We start from the raw sequence: 22,229 nt of genomic DNA on the forward strand, positions 1-22,229 counted from the left end.
CCAGCTTTCACGTGGACGAGAGGAAACACTCACGGATACCTGGTTTAATACATAGGTGTACACGTGTTGGAAGAGGAAACACTCACGGCTACCTGGTATAATACATAGGTGTACATGTGTTGGAAGAGTAAACACTCACGGCTACCTGGTATAATACATAGGTGTACATGTGTTGGAAGAGGAAACACTCGCGGATAACTGGTATAATACATAGGTGTAAATGTGTTGGAAGAGGAAACACTCACGGATACCTGGTATAATACATAGGTGTAAATGTGTTGGAAGAGGAAACACTCGCGGATAACTGGTATAATACATAGGTGTAAATGTGTTGGAAGAGGAAACACTCGCGGATAACTGGTATAATACATAGGTGTAAATGTGTTGGAAGAGGAAACACTCGCGGATAACTGGTATAATACATAGGTGTAAATGTGTTGGAAGAGGAAACACTCACAAACACCTGGTATTATGCATAGGTGTAAATATGTTGGAAGAGGGCAAACTTACGGATACGTGGTATATATAGTACATAGGTGTACACGTGTTGGAAGAGGAAACACTCACAGATAACTGGTATAATACATAGGGGTACACGTGTTTGAAGAGGAAACACTTATGGATACCTGGTATAATACATAGAGAATACTACACGAGGTCTCACTACATACGAATTATAGGAAACGAGTGTCCTTCCTACGGTATTTGACCGAGCGAAAGCGAGGTCAGAAACCTTAGGAAGGTCACGAGTTTCGTATAATTCGTATGTTATGAGACCGAGTGTGGTATTTTATTTATTACCCATGTCTTACATGCTTTAAATTGACAAAATAGCGTATTTTTGTCATTTTTATGAGTTTCAAACCGAAACCGGTTTCATAAAGAGGTTGCGGAAGAATGTTGTTCTGTAGTACACTTTTGCATGACGTCCCACTGTAATGACGTCACTACGCCTTGCTCGACTGTCCCCTTGGTAACCGACGTCACGATGAATGTCAGTTGTCATCGCCTCGTACAGCCTCCTACATTAAACTACTCCGTAGCACCCCGTCTCTTAGTTTGCAGTTGCTTCACTCGGCTAACATCACTGGTGGAAACTTTGCGTTTATGTTTTTCGACGCATGTAATGCCTCAGTTCGAGTCACAATTAAACAGCGTCACAATGCATACAAGTTTTAGAATGAATGAATTCACGTGTTTGTTATGAATGAAAAAGTAATTCCGTCACAACGTGACCTAATTGAGAGGTCATCGGTTATCCAATCAAATCGTTAGAACCTCAGGTCAAGTCGTTACGACACAGGTCAACGCGACACGACACTCGGGTGACGTACGGATTAGTATGCACCTACCCATACGTTGACCTCGTGGGTAACAAATAGGTGTACACGTGTTCGAAGAGGAAACACTCACGGATACCTGGTATAGTACATAGGTGTACACACGTTCGAAGAGGAAACACTTACGGATACCTTGTATAGTACATAGGTGTACACGTGCTCGAAGAGGAAACCCTTACGGATACCTGGCATAATACATTAGTGTACACGTGCTCGAAGAGGAAACACTTACGTATACCTGGTATAATACATAGATGAATACATGTTCGAAGGGGACACTCTCACAGATACCTGGTATGAAAAAAGCTGAGAGTGGTTCATAAAAGCACAGATAATCTTTTTATAGACTGTTATTAGTCGAGATTCCTTTTGACTTTTGAAAGGTGTTTTAGGCCTTTGTTTACAATATTAATTCATTTGAGGTCATCAAATGGCATCTCCAAAGACGTACTCGTGTGCTCCAATATACAACAAGCGTAACCAGCAATGTTGAATATTACTTATGGAATCAGGCTTGGAACCATGTCACGCTTTCAGTGATTTTAAAAACAAGAAAAAATAGAGTCGTTCATGCAATGAAATTTATTTCTTTGCAGCCAAACAAATCATGCACATAGTCAAAGGAGAGGCATTCACTATTTTAGTTTATCAATGTCAGAAACTGAGATGAGTATCGCCCACTTGATTTCTTTCCCGTTTAAGGATCCGTTGGTGAGCATTTTATGGTGACACTACCGAGACAATTCGAGGGTTGCCATATGGTGCACGATCCGTCTTGCGATGAGATGCCTCTGTTGAGCTACGGCGCGGAGGGACTTTCGGTCACTTAAATATAGAAATATGTCATTAAAGCTTTCGAATGCTTCACAACCAAAAGCAACAGCTGAATACATATATATTCTTGAGGCATCTTAAACAGAACCTAAACCTGCAAATACTGTTGGCCTTTTCTCTTGGAGTTGCCATGCTAATGACATGTAACCGTCGACGTTCATGGGACCTAAGTACATCCTTTGATATATACGCATAACTATGACTAAATATTGAATAAACATGAACCAACCTCATATGTCGAGACAAGTCTATGTTCGACATAACGGTGTTTGATCGTACAGGACTTTTTGAACGGGAAAACATCTCTATGAACATATCTGTCATACCCTCTTTCAAACGTGAAACAAAATTCGTGGACGTTTACATTGGTAAACGACAGTGTATATTGCGAACTCACAAGGATATTTACGGTGAATGTACATTTGGCGGTGTTCATTTCCTCATCTGTTGCCTCCAAGGTCACCACAGTAACTCCTCTGTGAAATACACTCCCTGATGGGGGGCTTCCCAAGACGCTGACGTTGGACTCGCCGCTAATGGACGGACTTTCCCAAGAGACTTCCTTCGCCTCTTGCCCATTCTTGAGAACGTATGCTATGTCATCGGGACATTCGATTGTGAATTTTGGTGCAGCTGGTTCTACAATATAGACATGAATCATATTTTGGGGCAACATACTGAAATACCCTACCCTTATTTTGGAAGCATCTTTGACAAGGTCATTATATTTCATAGTGGTTTGTTAAATCGGACTGCCTTATAATGTGACATTAGTAGCTTAAATCTTTGTTTATATTCAAATGTCAGTTTGAAATTTCGATATCTGTCTCGTTTCTTACAAACCGAAACTTAAACCAATTCAATCAATAACCTACTTTTCAGCCGATCGAAATTTTCTCGTGTGAAGTGAAAAGAGACACTACAAGCAACTATGGTTACACTAAATTCCAATTTCTCGTTACATAAGAAAACAGTATTTTACAAATTAATGTTGATTTTAAAGTTTAAAAAAACCGTATTTCTATATTTTATGTCGAGGTTTAGAGAGCATGTTGTTAACAAAGACGTCACAGACTGCCCCTGTTTGAGAAGGTCGTACAATGATTCACAATTCATCTGGCTCATTGGTTATACCTGTATTGTGTTTTTTGCGCTTATTATAAGTGTATTTGTGTAATGTACAATGTGATTGATGTCATATCAAGTCCGTACCAGATCGCCAAACTTTTCTAGCTGCCATGCCATGCCTGGAATTGAGATTCCCACGATTTCCAGAGAGCGCGCTGTACCGACAGAGCACGCTCCACCACGTGTTTGCAAGGATTAGAAGGAGCGTAGTGTTACAATATACACGTGATTAGATGTACCAAATAATACTGATTAATACTTATATATCCAGTTCTGGACTGATTATTGCATTAGACTGCAGAGTAGGGCGGAACTGAGTCAGCAGGAAATGAGACTGCTGTGTAATCAATGTTTTGACTTGAAACACATTTTCGTAATTATGTTGATCTCTCTCTCTCTCTCTCTCGATACGGATATTAAATGGCTCACACGAAGGTGCACAGCTATATATAAAACGAATTTATTGATGGTTTTATTATCTACTAGATAGTAATTAAGAATATACTACGGTCTACGAACATTTTCTATGTGGTATAAATGTTAGTGAACATGAAACGTTGTCTTGAGTCGATGCAAATAAAATGGACAAAACTCTTTCCACATTCATACAGCACACATGTCAAACCTACTCTTGATCCAAAACCCCCTACGACAAACGTGGAGTTCCGGCGAGTTCCCTGGCCTGCACTCTGTTCCCTCGAGTGCTAAGTAAACCGGATCACCTTCAAGTAAAGGGACAAGTCTGACATTCCCCTGGCACCGCTTATCCGCTTCGGACGTGTCAACCACCAGTATCTGACAGCCTTTGGTACACTGAAATATGGACAAAGAAGAGATTGTACAAACTGACTTCTGTCCATTATATGGTAGACGAGCGGAGGACATTTTGTGACAAAATTTGATACATCACTTACAGAAAGTCGCGTCCTATGCAGTTCCCAATATCTATTTGTACCATCTGTTCTCATGTTTTTAATGGGAACAATTGCAATTGCCAGTTATATACGATACCAGTTATATACGATACCAGTTATATACGATACAACAGACGAAATACCACATAGATAATATCGAAGCAATAACACAAATAGGGACAAATCTGAACTCACTATATAAAAACTTTGAATACATGACTGATATTATATATAATGTTTATATATAGCTGGCTAGCCTAGTGGTTAAAGCGTTGGCTCGTCACGCCGAAGACCTGGATTCTGTTCCCACATGGGTACAACGTGTGAAGCGCAATTCTGGTTTCCCGTGCAGTGATATTGCTGGAATATTGCTGAAAACGGCATAAAACCATACTCACTGACTATATACATATAAATATATTTATTTAGATACCTGAAAGAAAGTTTATTTTCAGTTTGTAAGCCATCGGCCTAAGTGCAAAAGGCAACACAAATGATAATACAGTGGATAATGGCAATAGGCAGACATTTGAGTTGTCAATCTACAGAAGATCGACATTTAAGAGCTGATCTGATAAATCTTACACATCTTACAAATTACATCAAAGTTCATAGTTTCCTTCCATCTAATATATCATTGTAATGGTAATGCATTAATGAATATTAACAAACATTATATAATCTTAAGTCTCTAACATTAAGTATTAAAATTGTGATTATCAAGGGGCAATGATGATATAATACTTTTAAAATGTACAAGACTGGATGAATTCATGATATTGCTACTTATAATTTGTTTTGAACAATTAATTAACCTCTGCTTAAATAATGATACAAATGATGCCACGTTTCAAATGTCTTGGGAAAGCCAAACATAACCAAATCCATACTCATTTAACAGCTTAGTCATACGTATTTTTGAAACCCAAGCAATCCTACCAACAGAAGTCTATAATTATAACTTTGTTAAGGATAACGATCATTAGACATTCTTAATAGTTTACACAAAATGTAAATGTAGTTTAAGATGATAATCTGCGTTCATACTAAATCGTCCACATTCAGCTAAAGCTGCATTACTTGATATGTGTTTTCCAACCCCTAAAACAAATTTACAAAAATTATAATGAAATTTATCAACAACACTACTTTCGTGAACTCCTCACACCTTTGACCCCTGCAGCGATAGTGGTCTTATTTTACAATAAAAAGTTTAAATAACACATGAACAGGAATATTTGTAAGATTATGATGTAATTGTTTTATAACTAATAAAGCTTTTCTGACATTTGCCACACGCGTCTTAGTACAAACACTCCAAGACCACCAAGTAGAAAACATGATACCAAGATAATTATAATATGTTTCTGTTTAGTTGTATGCCATCGAAAACAAAATTTTCCATGATTACGAAGGTAACCCCCCATTTCGAAATGCTAAAATCTATGTCCTATCCATATTAACTTGTATCCCTCAAGACTTACAAAACTTACACAACATGTCGATTGTTCGTTGCAGCCCAACCACACTATCATAAAAATACATAAATCATCAGCATACAATAATAATAACAACTCAAAATATTCTTCACTGATAAATATACCTTTAAATCAGAATCATCCATCATAGATTGAAAGTCTGAGATAAACATTGAAAATATAAATGGACTAAGGACACATCATTGTCTTACTCCACTAAAGCAATCAAATACGCTGCTATCAAAGTGCCAGATATTCTAACAGAAGCGTTTATTTCAGAATACATATTTTGTAAAACCAACACCGATTTTCCATGAACGCCTTTTTTCATAACTGGAAACCATATCAAATTTGTATTAACCGAATCGAAAGCCCTTTTTTTAAATGCTCATAAACCAGAAAAATCATTCCCCAATTTTAGACAAATAATTTTGCTTTACCCAACTTAAGACTTTTTTAGGCTGCTTCAATCTCTCCTTGTGTAATATCAGAATTTATTAAGATATTGACATCGTCATCAGTACAACTATCACAAAGATCCTCGTTATGATTTTTGAAGAAAACCAACCTTCTACAAGCTCAATTGTATCACTGTTTACATAAATCGGTGAAATCGAAGACCTTCTGTAAATAATCGAACCAATTTCTATTACTCATCTTTGCAACCGAACACTCAACATTCATCTTATTAGTTATATTACGAATGTTTCTCCAAAATTGCTTACTATCCCTAGTACTATCAACCAGCTTGTGAAAACAAGACTCATCATACGCTTCTCGCTTCCTCTGACATAACGATCTATAACTATTTCTCAGTTTACAATACTCCGGTAGAACAGCCTAGTTCCCAGTCAATCTGAGCTTATCCAGTACACCAAACTTATTAACCTTCACTCTGTACACTCCTGTTCAAACTTCGTATCCACTGATCCACCACTAGACCTATTATCAAGAGACAATAGACCACACGAGACAGAACCACCCTCCATTCCAGTGAGCACTTCCACAGCAGAGTCAACACTTTTCTACAATATACAGTTCTACTGGTTCTAGATGATTTTGAAAGGGGTGTGACTAATCAATGAAAAAGAGATAGCTGGTAGACATGAAATTCCTCTGTCTACAGTATACAGAACTTTGAAGAATATTCAGTCAGGAGATGGGATTGAGCACAACACAGGGAGGCCAATGAAGTTCAGTACTACGTATCGCTGGCGACTTCGTCAGGTTGAGATGATTACAGAGGAAGTCCTCGGGTATGTAATAAAACCCTTAGACAAGAATTACAAAGACTCACCTGGGTAAAAAAGTGCGGATTTCCCTCACCATTGATGAATATGCACAATAGAAAAACGATTAAACTGGTGTAGGGCTCACGAAAATCAAGATTGGATAATGTTTTCTTTTCTGATGAAAGTTCTGTCTGTCTTTTTCCGAACTGTGTGAACATTTGGACAAAAGATACCGTGAAACCTATCTACCAAAACCCGAAACATAGCCCGAAATTTCACATGTAGGGTGGGATATCATCACGTGGATTAAGGCCGTTGTGTATTTTCAATCGAAATTTGACGAAGGAACAATATGTTGACATCTTAATTAATCATAATAATAATAATTATAATGTTGTCAGTGGATGCCCTTCTTTGGCACCAACAGCATATCTGGAACGACATGATGGCATGGGTCGCTGCTTCTACTACCGTCTCCGCCAAGCCTGTGGCTTTGACTCTGAGTTCCATCCATGGTACAACCCTGAACATGTCCAGGGCATCATGGAAAATGCTGCTTTCAAACTTTTGTGGAATAGGCCCATATACAGCCTTAGAAGAACTCCTGCCAACATACTTGATCTTGTCCTTTTTGATAAAGCCAATGAATTAATTTATATCATTGAATTTTCTGTCCCTTTTAACAGAAAAAGCATGCTAATTATGCGGACCTCGCCTTTGAAATGTCTCGCTTGCACCCCAAGTACACTGTCGTCAGGCTCCCCATTGTTCTCGGTGCTCTTGGTTTGGTGACTACTGATCTCTTGGCGCAGTTCAGGAGAGTGCCCGGGTTTTTCACCGGGAGCACAGCCCTTCTGACACTCTGGGTAACGCAAAAGGCTGAAGTGTTGTGGAGTCTACATATTCTCCGGAAAGTTCTTGGTGGGTTCGACAAGTCAGTGTTTCCTGGGAGAAGTCCCATTCGCTGTCTGGGCTGCAAGTAGAGGGGGCAAGGGCCCAGAGCTGATGGTGAGCCTTACCAGCCTGACTGTGCCAGTATCACGCGAACCCTCTCTGATGCATTTTTCACCTAATCTGTAAAACATAATAGTATTGATTTGTTTCCAACAGCCCGAACAATGTATGAAGATAATTCAACTTTCCAGCATGATAACCACACAAAACACACTGGGGGCTACACAAAACAGCGGTTGCCGGACAAAATGTTCAAGTGTTAGACTGGCCCAGCTACACCCCAGATCTTAACTCTATTGAAAATGTGTGGGGACTAATGAAGGACAGAATAAACCAAAATGGACTTAGAAATATTGAGGATATGAAGAAAGAAGCGGTCCAATATTGGGATACGCTGTCACATTATTTCCTACAAACTTTGATCGGTAGTGTACTAGGCGCATTCAGCCGTGTATTGCGGGGCAAGTAAGTCTCACAATGTACTGAAACGACATTTAGACTGTAAGAGAATCATATCTCAACATAATCATTTAAGTATAATTTCGTGCTTTCAAGTTTACACAGATTCCCGAACGTTGGTTGGTTGAGAGAGCGGTCATGTGATCTAAATTTCAAGGTTCATTACTCTTGAACCCCTCTAATCGTTCATACTTGTGTAAACACCGTTCATACGTGTGTGAACGTTTTTCGCTTCGGTTTCAAGGACCCCCAATAATTGGTGATACCAATTTCGCGAACGAACCTGTTTCAAGTCACCCCAAGTTTGGCAATGTCACTACCAAACGGATTGCCGAACATTGTTCCTTTTCACAGGAGTTTAATGTCTCGCAGTTTGAGGGTTCATCCGGCGGTTTTCTGCCCCGAGGTCTGTTTAACAACTGCTCAATAAATTTCACAATAAACAATCACAAATAAATAGAATACAACAAGATCTGTTTCCTATTCGCCACGCCGCACAACTTCGAAGTCGGTCAGTGTATTATTACGCGGTCAAACAAGGTATTTACAAGTGAAAAGGTACAATGCCAGTTTGTTAAAATGGTATTGTTATTGCTTCTGATATTTGTTTCTGTTTGATACTGTTATTGATTATACTTATTAAAGCAGTTTCAAACCTCATAACGAATTTGTTGTTATATTTTAAAGATCGAATACTTTGAGAACTATTTCTTCAAGGGTTGGGATACATGTGTAAAAGAAAAATCGCTGTGTATACAAACATCGCTGCAATACGTACGTTCTTGAACCGAATGGCATTACAACATTTTACAGGTATTAAAACACACTAAACAATGATCATCTACAAATGGGTGGAAAACGTATGTGCATACTTCAAATTGCGAAATTATAAGAATTGAATGTCAGTTTGTGTGTTTGCACTGAAAAATGAACGATGTCAAAGCGTTGTTCAAACTCGCGCGTGAACTCGCTCGTAAACTCGCTCGTTCACACGAGTTTGAACACCGCTTTGACATAGTTCATTTTTTCAGTGCAAACACACAAACTGACATTCAATTCTTAAAAAAACTTCTATAGTTTATATACATCCATTAGATAGATGCCGAAACAACTTTCTAATTTCTGGGGATACTATACAAGTTAACTTATCAACATCAAGGGGTGTAAGAGACTGAGCAACATTACCCATATAATCGTCACTTATTTCCTTTCTTCAGACAAACCTAGGAATATCATAATGATACCTTTCCACGACTAACATTAATTGTAGTTATGATAGGAAAATGGTCTGATTCAGATCGGGTATCGACTTTAAAGTTTGTAATACGATGGAAAACGTTAATGTAACACAGCACAAAGTCAACAAGGCTTGCGCCTTTTTCCATAAAACATGTATATGCTCCAAGTTCGTCACCTGTGAATCGTCCAATACTGCAAATGTACAACACAAATCATTTTAGTCTCTCCCATAGTCATTACTCACGTCATCTCTGGGACTGGGAGTAGTGCTAACTGAATTTTCGTCATCGTCCATATCCTCAGAGCTTGATACCTGAATTACATCCGATTTAGATGGGGCACTTGCTGCGATTCCCAAAATTGGAATGAGGACTATTGCCACGAGGAAGTTCATTTTGCATTCACAGATACTGGAAAGAAATATGTAACTGGGGTATTTGAGCACATTTAACACATACCGATATCCTATATAATATACAGTATATTTCTTTCATTTGAAGAAGGGTCAAATTATGCTCACTTTCTTCTTGGCACCAGGACACTTATACACCAGAGGCAAATTCATACCTTCAACTAACTCAGAATATTATATATTTGTTCAGTTTTGTTTAATACTTTGTGGAAATAATTCTAACAAATTCTATCAACCAGTTATTACTCTGAAAAGGTAACTCAGTAAAAAGTAAAAGCAGGTAAATGAAACCAACTCACATGTTCCGTGCACCTGTGCGGGAATGCTAGGACTGACTTTGGAACAACGGGACTGCAAAGTTATACTTGCGCATGACAGATCACGTGTTCATGTCATACATAGAGTATAGATCCACAGTTTGACAATAGTCACGTGTACCCAATCACTTCCAATAAAGAAAAGAGCGAACGAGGCACTATTTTTCGCAAAGATCAATTATTCAACACTGCGTTTGAGAGACCATGTGAATAAGGTCTAAAAGATATACTAGTAGATAATGAATATCAGACACATTAGTGGACGGAGACTCTGTCAAAAAGCAGAATCCTTAAAGGTCGGGGTTCAAACCTTTACACAAACGGGATGTGGCCACGTTGCCGTGTCAAAGTTGTCTTTCGATACAAAGCAGACAGTATTCAAGTACATTCCATGAAATTTCACAGCATTGCGTTACCGGTTCATGATGATATTAAGCTATAGTAGAAAGAAGGACGTTATGAAGACTCACTGTAAAGAGTATTGATGCAGACTCAAAACATACACAATGAAAATATATTCCAGATTTGAATTTCCCCCTGTATCAGTCAGGTGGCCAGAGAAGGTGCATTTCCATTGCAACAAGTCTGCTAGCAAAGGCAGGCATACAGTGAAAATGACCCACTCTTCTTAACAACTGGTCAGGGTTTTCCACTAATTGGGTACTGACATCAACATGCTGAACATTTTTACGGTAAACAGTTCTTTGTATTGAAACTTTTTATTGTATTGAAATTAAAGGATTGTAGTAATGTTATACCACTTTGTACCTCTAACCCCCAAACTCTTAAATGCATTGAAGTATCTGACTGAAGTTTGTTTGAGTGAATGTATTAGAAACAGGTTTCAGAGAATATTAATATTTATTGATAAGTAGAATTTGATAAGTAGAATTTCATATACTGCTTATTAAATGAGTCTGTCTGTTGTCTTCAAAATATGTAGAGAAAAGGGGCATTTACTATATATGTTTATTCTAATAGTAAATTCCAAGCTAACATTTGACAAAGCCAGGCTCTCGTCAAGCACCATAATACATACAAATCCTTATTTACAGATGGGTCCAAGGATGGTGGTGCGGTGGCATGCGCCACTGTCATTGGATCCAGAACAATATCTTCTAGAAAACCGGATAACAGCTCTATTTTTACAGCAGAAGCAAACGCCATATTAACGGCTCTTAAATATATTCAAAGACACAATAAACATAAACAATACATAATCTTTTCAGATACTTTCGTGCCCTCAGGCTATTAAAAATCTTTCTTGTAAACATCCAGTTTTATTAGAAATTATTGAATTGTATAATGAGCTTGCTACTGGCCAATGCGACATCGTCTTTTGTTGGTTACCCAGCCACGTTGGCATTTCTGGGAACACAATGGCTGATCTTGCTGCTAAGGCAGCACTCAACAAATCTGTGCCACCACTTCTGACCCCATACTCTGATTGCAAAGCTAGCATTAGAACTTACATCCGTGATCTGATGCAGACGAAGTGGAACACCCAAGTAGGTATCAATAAATTACATGAAATAAAACCCTATATCGGTTACACTTACTTGGGTTGTCAGTCCAGATTTGAAAAGGTCATCATACGACGATGTCGTATTGGCCACACAAGATATACGCATGAGTACCTATTAAAAGGTGAGGATCCTCCGTTTTGTGTCCCTTGTGATGAACAAATCACGGTCAAGTATGTCTTGCTTGACTGTGTTGAGTACTCCATCACAAGGGATATCTATTTCAAATCCCGAACTATGAAGGGTCTTTTACTAATATAAGTCCTCATTTAATTATTGCTTTTTTAAAAGAATTAAATTTGTTAACAGATTTGTAAATAGCTACATATTTTATGATTGGAAGTTTGAATTAGTAAGACAGATTGTTAGTGGTTGTATCCTCGAGGGGGGTTAAAGTACTGTAAAAGGGTAGGGTACGTAAGTCCCAAAACATTCAAAGTAAATTTCAACTTTCCGTTTTTAATCGTAGAATATGTGTAATTTTAATGTATGGCTAGATATATCTCAATTGCTAACAGCTGAGGGGATGATGTAAATCCAGCTAGGGCCCATGCAGGAAGCAAATGTACTGTAAGTCCCCATGGTCCCTAGTGTGGTGATCTACCTTCAGTTGTTGGCAATCTATAGCCTGTTTTTATATTGTATTGTCATTTATAGTTCCAATATTTTAGATTTAATTGCTAGTTTTAAATGGATATCTGTGATACACTAGTAGTTTTACTGTTCTTCGTCAACAGGTTTTTTAATGTCCTACTTTATTGATCTATAATATAATTATAAACTGTTCTCGTCACGATATGGTTGAAATATTGCCGATGTTACGATAAATATTAACTCACTCACTCACTCACTCGCCAGGCACCCACAGCAGTTCCATTCCTGTCACTTATTAGCAGATAACATCTACACTGCTGAGGAGTAATTGGAAACTCATGGGATTTGTAAATTTTGAGCTCTGGCATTTAAGGTAAGACCATGGAAACTTGTACAGCATGGCAATCAGGAAAATCTGTACAACAGAGCAGCTGTGCAATACTGCAGCACATATCAACACGCGATATAGATTTTACCAACATACATTGAAGCTGTGCACCCAATAACACAGAACTCTCATATACAGAATACGTGAAAGCACACTATGTAACTATGAGTTGTTTAAAGTCTTAAGTGGTTGTTATTAAGAAATATAAACGACATTAAGGAATGGCATGAGTCATTCATTATATACAGTGTAACTACTGAACAAGAAATCACGAAAGCTGATACTGGACAAAGTATTGGTATTTTTATGATTGATATTTTGTTAGTGTGTCAATGAATAAATAGATCATCATTCATAGCTTCAAAATGTACAGGGGGCGGTGGGGTTAAAGCATTGGCTCGTTACGCCGAAGACCCGGGTTCGAATCCCCATATGGGTACAATGTTTGAAGCCCATTTCTGGTGTCCCCCGCCGTGATGTTGCTGGAATATTTCTAAAAGCGGCGTAAAACCAAACTCAGTCAGTCAGTCAAAATGTACATATATCCCTAACTATTTTTGTCCAGTATATATTGTTCATTATAATGGTAGTTTACAGAAATAAATGGAAGGTAATATGAAAATACAAACTACATGTTGGCAGCAAGTGGTTGTTACTGTGACAGTGCTATCAGAATGTTTGCAGTTGGTGAAATTGTCATTTTCTAAATACATGCTCAAAGGTGATTGAGTAAGCATTGGTGATAGAAATAATACTTTAAGAACTGGAAATTTCTTTCCTATAAGAAAGTAAGAGATGTTTCTGAGGAATATGTTCATAATAGTGAATTACAAAATATCAATGGCTGAAATAACAGGAGCAATAAAACAAAATCACGAAGCCCCATGGAACATAATGTTATTACATGCAACATTTTGTTTGACAAGTTAAAGGCACTATTTCACACCACAATTCTCTAAAAATATACATAATGCATTTCTCTCTGTAATACTATCAGCCCTCACAGAAGCTGCCATATGATTTATTTTAGAAAATCACGTATTTAGATGACAATATACAATTAAACAGTTCGAATGAATTATGCAACGTTGCATTAAATCGACCCTCGCGCCATCTACCGTCTGAACATTATTTCAAGCGAACCTCATAGAGTTAAGTCCCTTGGAGCGCTCTTTACGAATATCCTATAACTCCTTTGGAGGCAGAACTGAGTCCTTGACAAAACATACTTGTGTAACTTGTGATCGAAGCCATTTTTGCAAACGCCGACAACACGGCGTGCAACAGTTTTTCATGTTCGGAGCAATTGTTTACATTCCAAGTGTTTTCTGTTTGGAAGCTGTTCGTCTCGAAGTTTCAATTATCGATTTCAGGCAAGTTGTAAGGGATATTGCATCAATAGGGGGCTAAAATGAGTGTATATGCCCCAATATATGTAATATGGGCCAAAATATTGTCGAAAATGTGTGACATTGTGTCTTTAAACACATCCGAAAGTACTACGGCATATAGAGGTTCGATTTTATCATTCTGGTTTGTTACACATACAGCAAGGTTTCGATGGAGACCTTCAGTCTGTTCTAGCTGGCGTGCCGGGGTAATTGATGGTGCATAAGCTCCTCTCACTGATCTATCATCTCTACACGCATTGTCATTGAATAATACCTGCGATGCTGAGAGTTTCAATATATATATATTGTTAAACAGATCGTGAGTGTTACGGCGAGTGTATAGCAATCGCTAGTTTGTGCAGGCACGTATTTAATTTAAATTGACTGAAAATGACGAGAAAGAGACGTGCTAGGGATCTAAGGTTGACAGGACGGGAGTTGAAGCTATTCACAGCTTGAATGAGATACGACACACACTATTGCAAAGGTCAATTCACGATAAGGCTTATATGCCAGCTAATAGAGATCAAAGCCCAATACTTTATTTTTTTTATACACATCAGGGACACAATAAATTTAGCGAAAGTGGGTATGTCATACAATTACATTACGAAACATAGGTTCATTAAAGAAGTCACATAAGTCGAAAGATGTGACTGGCAATTGGTGGAAACATGCAGATAAAGTCACCCCCACTCTACACACACGTTTCAAACAAACCAAAATAGCGCTACCCAATCGTCAAACGTAAACCTCTATTTCCCCGTCTTCAGTGTGGGGAAGAATTGCACCGGTCTTCAAAGAAATACATTGGGTACCAATGGGATAGGGAATCATGTTCAAGCTACTGATACATATTACAATACATGGGACGATCACAATCTGGTGTCAGGCCAAGATTTCTGGCGTACTTGGTTGCTGTTGTCGCTTGTGAAGAAACTAACATTTCTGAACATCCATTACGTCATGTTGTATCAATATGTTGACATATGAGAGACATGTACATTTTTTGACAAGAATGCTTTCTTTCCTGTACACCTGTTACTGCAGTCTTGATAATTTTGTCAGGCTAATCCATATTAACTATTGTCTTGAGAATTTTACTATGCTAAGTTTTTGTACCAACATAAATACATTAAATTGCCTTGTACGTATAAAGAAAGTAACCAGTAAATCTGATATTAAAATGTGAAATTCAACGTAATGCAACGACATAATCATAATAATTCGTCTTGGACGTCTCCCTTGTCACATAAAGTAAGTAAAAAGGAAATCTGATATCACAATGTTTTATCCATTATATACATTGTATCTAATACACTCAAGCATGTATGATGCGATGTACCTATTTGTCTGCTTTTTGTATTATGGGCCTCTGGCCTAGAACTACAGAAATAAATCTGTCTGTCTGTCTGTCTGTCTGGTGCTCAATGCACTGAATTCCAAACCATGTGGATTTGAAAATGCGGGAATATGGCTGTCACTCAAGAAAAGGTTACGTTTATGTTTGAGATAGATGTGTTAAGAGGCAAAATGATAAGGGATGAAAAATAGATAATAGCAAGGTTTTTCCGTGATCCGATTGGCAAGGAGACTGACAGGCCTCATACGAAGGTTGATAATGACAAGGAACAGAAAAAAACAACTTCTAACAAAGGAAAAGAGCCGACGGATAGTTGAATACAGTTCTTGTAAGAAACCAAGGGTCATCCATTCCGACAAATAGTGGTGGACAAAAGCTGAAGTGGACTTGAACATGCAGTTAAAAGTTGATCTAAGTTTCGATTTAATTTTAATGACAAAGTTATGAAGTTTCTTTTAAATATGATTAAGAGCGTAGTGTATCAGTATTTAACAGCCAGTGTCAATGTATGTTAATCTCATAAGCACTATTCAGAGAGCTTTTAAACATATATAACCAGGATCTGTCAGGACAATGAATATTTTCATAGACTTAACAAATATGGTGACTTTATTATTTTCCTGAATGTTTCTTAATAATAAAAATAATGCTTCAATTGTTTCTCATTAATTAAGGCAATCCCTCAAAATCTTTTGAATAATGAATTTCGACTGAGTGTTTTTAAAAGGATTTTCTGATGTGTCAACAAATAAGATTCATGATTCAATCTTCGTTATTTGTTTGCATACAAACATTTCAAGACCTGTTCTCCCTAATTAAATTAAATTAAGAAGATGAAGGGAGTAATTTGTTTAACTTGCATATTCTGAAACACAAGTACCTAGAGGTTTTTGGACAGTTTAAGGTCATTGCTACTTTGAACAATAAATGTACACTAACAAATTAGTTTATAAGTTATGTTAACACGTTTCTGATAGTTTAGGGTATTCATGACAGAGAAAGAAAAGCTTCATTACCCTCAATGGGAATTTGTTTTACATCATCACAGAGCACACATTGGTACTTAAATAATTAAGATATAAAAGAACTTTTCACAGGCAAATGTACTGTGAAATAACACACACACACACACACACACACACACACACACATAAATGTACATGCAGAACAGTAATAGTAAAAAACAACAGTAAAATGAAAAAACAAAGGTATAAAGAAAACAATTGTTTGTAAAGTATACTTTTTACAGTATTTGAAAGTATGAGATTGAAATAATACCTCACCTGACTTGAATTTAAACTCTTTTATAGTTGATGGTCCCTACAAATGACCTTCAGGACAGGTTCACAACAGTCCTGTGGACCTGCAACCAGTGTGTGCTACCACTTGACGACAGCCTATGACCCGTTGCAAAGAAACCGTCAAAAAGCGATAAATCTCTCCAAAAAAAAACCAAAACAAAGTGGCAGTTTTGAAGAACTGACTTTGTTGTTGTACTGTGATACAATGTGACATTTAAAGAGTCTCTATTAAAAGTTTGTAGCATATCTTACTTAATTAAGAGTCAATACATGCATTCTGTCAGGATTTCATATAGTTTCCTTATATTATTGATATATAAACTGTCTAAATCTGAGAAATAAGCATTCTCACAATAAGGAAACCCTCCTTTTATTGTCAGGGTACAGTAGTTGGTTCATTAGAATTGAGTGTCTATACGGTCCGCCGCCATCATCCAGGAATAATCCTCTCACACACTGACTTTTTAGATGATTTGTCAAAATAGTTCGCATCATATCCAAGAAAACAGTGCATGTTTTTTGGACACTTTAATTTTCACTTTGACGACAAAGCAAAGTCTGATGTGAAGAAAATAGTGTCATTGTTAAATTATCACTCGCTGAAACAACATGTCACGTCAGTCTACTCATAAATCTGGTCATATCCTAGACTGGATTGTGACTGCTCAAAACAATACTTCTCTTGTCAACAACATAACTGTTTCTGATCACTTCCTAATACTGATATCGCTTAACATGCAGAGACCAAAGAATTCAGTTGTCACAATGGAAAGTCGGAATATCAGAGGAATTGACAAGGTGAAATGTAGAAGTGACATAGCAACGTCTGATCTTATAACCAATCCTTTATCAGATTGCGATGTTCAAACACAGCTATACAACATTTCACTGTCTAAGCTTCTGGACTGCCATGTCCATCTTAAGGAGCGAACTTTTGTACAGAAAACAGGTTGCCCATGGTACGATGACATTGAGTTAGCACTATAAAACCAGCTTAAGTCTGGGCTGGTACAAGCAGCCACACACATGCAGGCACGTTGTCATATGAGAGAAATATTCTTAAGTACAACGCAAATGGCGAAGATCCCAAATTGAAATACACCGTCAAATATACAAATCCCAAAGAAATGCCTTCTGCAAGATTGTAAGAGAGCAAAGGCGCATTTATTGACAGCAACATTGACAGTAGTTCTTCCTATTCATGACACTATGTCCGTCTTTCCCAGCTAGCCTGTGATTTCAATACTTTCTTTGACAATAAGATTCTTTAGATCAGGAAATTCCTTGAGGAGTATCAACAGTCTATTGTGTTGTTCACAGATACGTTGTTTGTTTCATACCTTGTACTCAAAAAGAAGTACTGGCTCTCATCAAGTCATCTAACACGGCCACCTGTCACTGTGATCCGATGCCAAGTAATCTTGTGATAGATCATCTGCTGCAAGTTATCACAGACATTGTCAACAAAAGCCTTTCGCCTGGAGTTGTCCTTTCCCGCTTAAAAGATGCTGTCGTCACACCATTGTTAAAGAGTTCCAAACTAGATAGTAACATTCTAAAGAACTATCAACAGTTCCAAATTTGACTTATATATATCTTTCAAAACTAGTGGAGAAAGCTGTTACAAAAAGACTGATGGAACACTTGAATGTGCATGACATCCTGGATGACTATCAGTTTGCTTATCATCCTCATGACTCAACAGAGACGTTGCTCTTGAGCGTTGTGAATGCCCTATAGTGTGTTGTAGATTCTGGAGATATGGCACTGTTGACTCTCTTAGGTATTGCCGGAACCGTGCTCGCCTGGTTCACATCTTGACTCTACAACAGAAGACAATGTGTGTGTGTCTCTGGAAAGTTATTCTGAGATAACAGTGCTCTCTTGTGGTGTGCCGTAAGTTTCAGTACTGGGTCCAGTTTTGTTTCTTATCTATGTCAATCATCTCAAAGACGTCACCGACAAGTTTGACACTCCTCTCTTCTCATATGCTGGTGATGTGGAATTGATGAATAAATTCAATATAGGCTCTTTACTTAGTACCCCTCAGCAGATTGAAAACATGCACGTCTGTAAATAAAATCGTGGATGACTGAAAAGAAACAAAAACTTAATGGCGAGAAAACTGAGGTATTGTTAGTGGGAAGACAGCAACACACCGACAAGGTGAATATGGATGAAGTGAAGATTGCCTCTGCCTGTATCTCTCCCTCAAGACGAGTCAAGGATCTAGGATCTAGGAGTGCAGCTGCATTCTGACCTATCCATATCCTCACAAGTTGAACATCTGTGTAAGATCTGCTTTCAACATCTTCGTACCATTGGCACAATCAGGAAGTATATCACCAAGCAGAGTGCACATCCTAGTTAGATGTCTAGTAGTTTCCCGTCCTGACTATTGCAATAGCCTTCTCACCAGACTCTGTAAAGAACCTATAAAAAGGCTCCAGAAAGTTCAGAATACCACAGCCAGAATTATTTCTAAATATGACCATATATCTCCTGTCTTACACTCCCTACATGGGCTTCCTGTTCAATACCGGATAGACTTTAAAGTTGTGTGCATCGTCTATAAGTGCCTCAACAATCCTGCTCCTTCATATCTATCATCCCTGTTAACCCAGCATGTTCCATCCAGGATTCTTCGTTCTCAAGATCAACATATACTGGTAGTTCCCCCGGCTCGCCTCTTTTCCTACGGAAAGAAAAGTTTTCACAACGTTGTTCCACTCCTATTGAACTCTCCAAATATAACTTTGTGAAACAACTGATTCTTTCAAGAAAAATCTGAAGGCCCCTTTCTTCACTAAAGCCTTCCAGTGACTCTTCATTTTCCTTGTACATAGATTCTCAGTGCCATAAGCATGCATTCGTTGGTGGACACTGGCGCTTTAAAAATATCCCAATTGTTATTATTATTTTCTGTCACCAACTTGAAAAGAAGATGGCAAACTGCACTTTTTTCCTTTAAAGTTTCCTTTTTTCGACTACCCGGCCCTCATCATCACCAGTTTGGATATGAGTAACCAAAATAATGAGCGGTTGTGAGCATACGCTTTGAGGATAACTCTGTATTTCATTATTATCATATATTAATGTAAATATTCTGATCTTCAATATTCTGAGATTTACATTGGCGTAGAACGGTTATAGAGACATTGAATTCAATACATGTCATAGGTTTCAGTTACGTTCAAATATGTCAACCACCTCCGTGGCGTAGTGGCTAGAGCGTCCGCCCGGAGAGCGGAAGGTCGAGGGTTCGATACCTGGCTGCATCATACCAAAAGACGTTAAAATATGGTACTTGTTGGTTCCTGCCTGGCTCTCGGCAGTAATGGGTACAACAAGGACTGGTCGGCTCGGAGTCAGTATAATGTGTCTGAGTGGGATATTCATGCACTAGCACTATAAAACCAGCTTAGGTCTGGGCTAGTACAAGCAGCCACACACACGCATGCACGTCGTCATATGAGCGAAATATTCTTAAGTACAACGTTTAACCCCATTTCATTTCATCTCAAATATGTCAACGTATCTCCGGGTGTTATAAGTCAAAGATGCGTAGTCATTGGTCAAAAAAAGAGAAACAAAATTGGATTATACCCATCCAAAGTCTGCCTGCCCTCCATGGAAGGTCTGGAGTTGTTTCCACTTACAATGCCTCAAGTAACGTAGCCCTTATATGTAGACATCATAAGGTAAATTGTTTGATGAAAGAGCTTTGGTATGCGTGCCAGCACGTGGATTCTCAACAACGCAAAGGATTTGCTTGAAGTTTTACAATCTCAGAAACAGACCGAGTTCAGTTATATCAAAACAAGTGATTTTTCAACGTTGTACACCACTATCCCACTTGACAAACTTAAGGAAACACTTCATCCCTGATGCATGGTGCATTTGTAAAAAGCGTTGCGAACAAAGATTACCTACACATCTATTTTAAAAGGTTGAGGACAATTTGTAAAAAGCTACAGGAAATGCCATTTGAAATGCTGGCCTTCCCCATTAGTAACATCTTTGTACAATTCAGTGGTAGACATTGTGCTACACTCCTTGTGGATCTGTTTTCTGCACGGGTTGGCAAAATCAAAACAAGGTAATTTGGCCAAGAAGTTTAACTTCCACTGATTTACTAACCTTAGCTTGAAATTAAGGAGACAAGTGAGACAGCCTCAACTGTTTCATATTTAGATCTAGGCATAAAGATTCAGAGTAAACACTCTCAGAAAGCTGTATGGCAAAAGGGATGACTTTCCAATAGTCATCTTTGAGCACTATTCAAACAGCTCCAGCCTTTCACATTTTTTTAAGGTACAATATAGCATACTCTTATGACTCAGAAGTTGTTCGATCAAGCTTACAATACTCAAAGCCTATGGAAGGCCTGTGACGGACATGATATCCTATGCATATCCCTATTTTGACTTCTGACTCGATTGTTTGCAGACTGTGTCTTACAGCTGTTATACTGCTGATTGTGTCGTCAAACATTACGTACAACAGGCAAAGGGCCATATCTGCTTGTCAATGCACCATTCCCAGATCTGTCTGGTAATTTTGTTACACAGAGGTAGTTGATCTGCGCTGCTTTTTCCTCAAAGAACCAATGTGTTGAAGTACTGACCCCATTCACTACTCCTCCCAAAGCTGAGTTTAAAAGCGTCTGATTTTACAAGCTGAGGTTGAGGTTGTTCTAAGACTTGAGGCCATAGGCAAACAATATCCATTGTAAATCATCCACACAATCAGTGTCTAACTTTGCTACAGCACCTTAGTTTCTCTATTGTAACTTCAGGTATTTTTTTATGTGATTTCTAAATGTTTGTAATACACTGGTCCGAACTTAACCCTCGATGAACTAGCACTCAACTGTCCTATCACAGCTGACAGTTCTCTGATTGTTAAGTTTCCTTAGGAAGTACACCAGCACAGGTCTGTTTTATTTTGCCACACAGCCCGGTGGGAAGTGCGTCTTGCCATTCTGAATCTCATATGCTTTGATCCAATATGAAAAGATTAATATCTAGTTCAATTCGGTAGCCCAGTGGAAGAAACTGTCTGTTTGACCGTTTTGAAAGATATCATATTGTGAATGGCTAATGTCCATTGTTTTGATTGTTTTGCCAATTCCAAGCAATAGTTGCACAGGAGACAATTGGTGAGGAAGACAATTGGTGGCCTTAGTATGACTACGTCTTGTGTAAAATTCCCATTCCCATGATTACACATCTTGTATGCAAAGATAAAGGTTTCAGGAAATAATGAACATCCATGACATGGCATCTTACCTTTTGATTTTATATTTAGGTCTTTCAGTTTCATTCATTTTCTAGTTGCCATTGCCATTTTGACAGGTTAG

The 22,229-nt window shown here is 38.1% G+C and overlaps 1 protein-coding gene across 1 annotated transcript; it reads right to left on the reverse strand.

The window, feature by feature from the left end:
- Positions 1-1,907: 1,907 nt before the first annotated feature.
- Positions 1,908-10,380, reverse strand: LOC124257315. Its single transcript, XM_046691349.1, has 5 exons — positions 10,290-10,380; positions 9,823-9,988; positions 3,932-4,115; positions 2,572-2,813; positions 1,908-2,165 (listed from the first exon to the last, which is right to left on the reverse strand). Exons 2-5 carry the CDS (start codon positions 9,970-9,972, stop codon positions 2,163-2,165), a joined length of 579 nt encoding a protein of 192 aa, XP_046547305.1. The 5' UTR covers positions 9,973-9,988; positions 10,290-10,380; the 3' UTR covers positions 1,908-2,162.
- Between the last annotated feature and the right edge of the window lie 11,849 nt (positions 10,381-22,229).

Source organism: Haliotis rubra, unplaced genomic scaffold (genome assembly GCF_003918875.1).
Source record: "Haliotis rubra isolate DU_JTF1 unplaced genomic scaffold, ASM391887v1 Scf658, whole genome shotgun sequence".
NCBI lineage: Eukaryota > Metazoa > Mollusca > Gastropoda > Lepetellida > Haliotidae > Haliotis > Haliotis rubra.

Excerpts from the sequence above, each read along its gene's own strand:
- LOC124257315 (XM_046691349.1), bottom strand. The coding sequence starts at position 9,972 with ATGAACTTCCTCGTGGCAATAGTCCTCATTCCAATTTTGGGAATCGCA. Across the intron at positions 4,116-9,822 it reads CTCCCAGTCCCAGAGATGAC|TGTACCAAAGGCTGTCAGAT; the intron begins GTGAGTAATGAC and ends TCCATATTTCAG. Across the intron at positions 2,814-3,931 it reads TAGGGGGTTTTGGATCAAGA|AACCAGCTGCACCAAAATTC; the intron begins GTAGGTTTGACA and ends TCTATATTGTAG.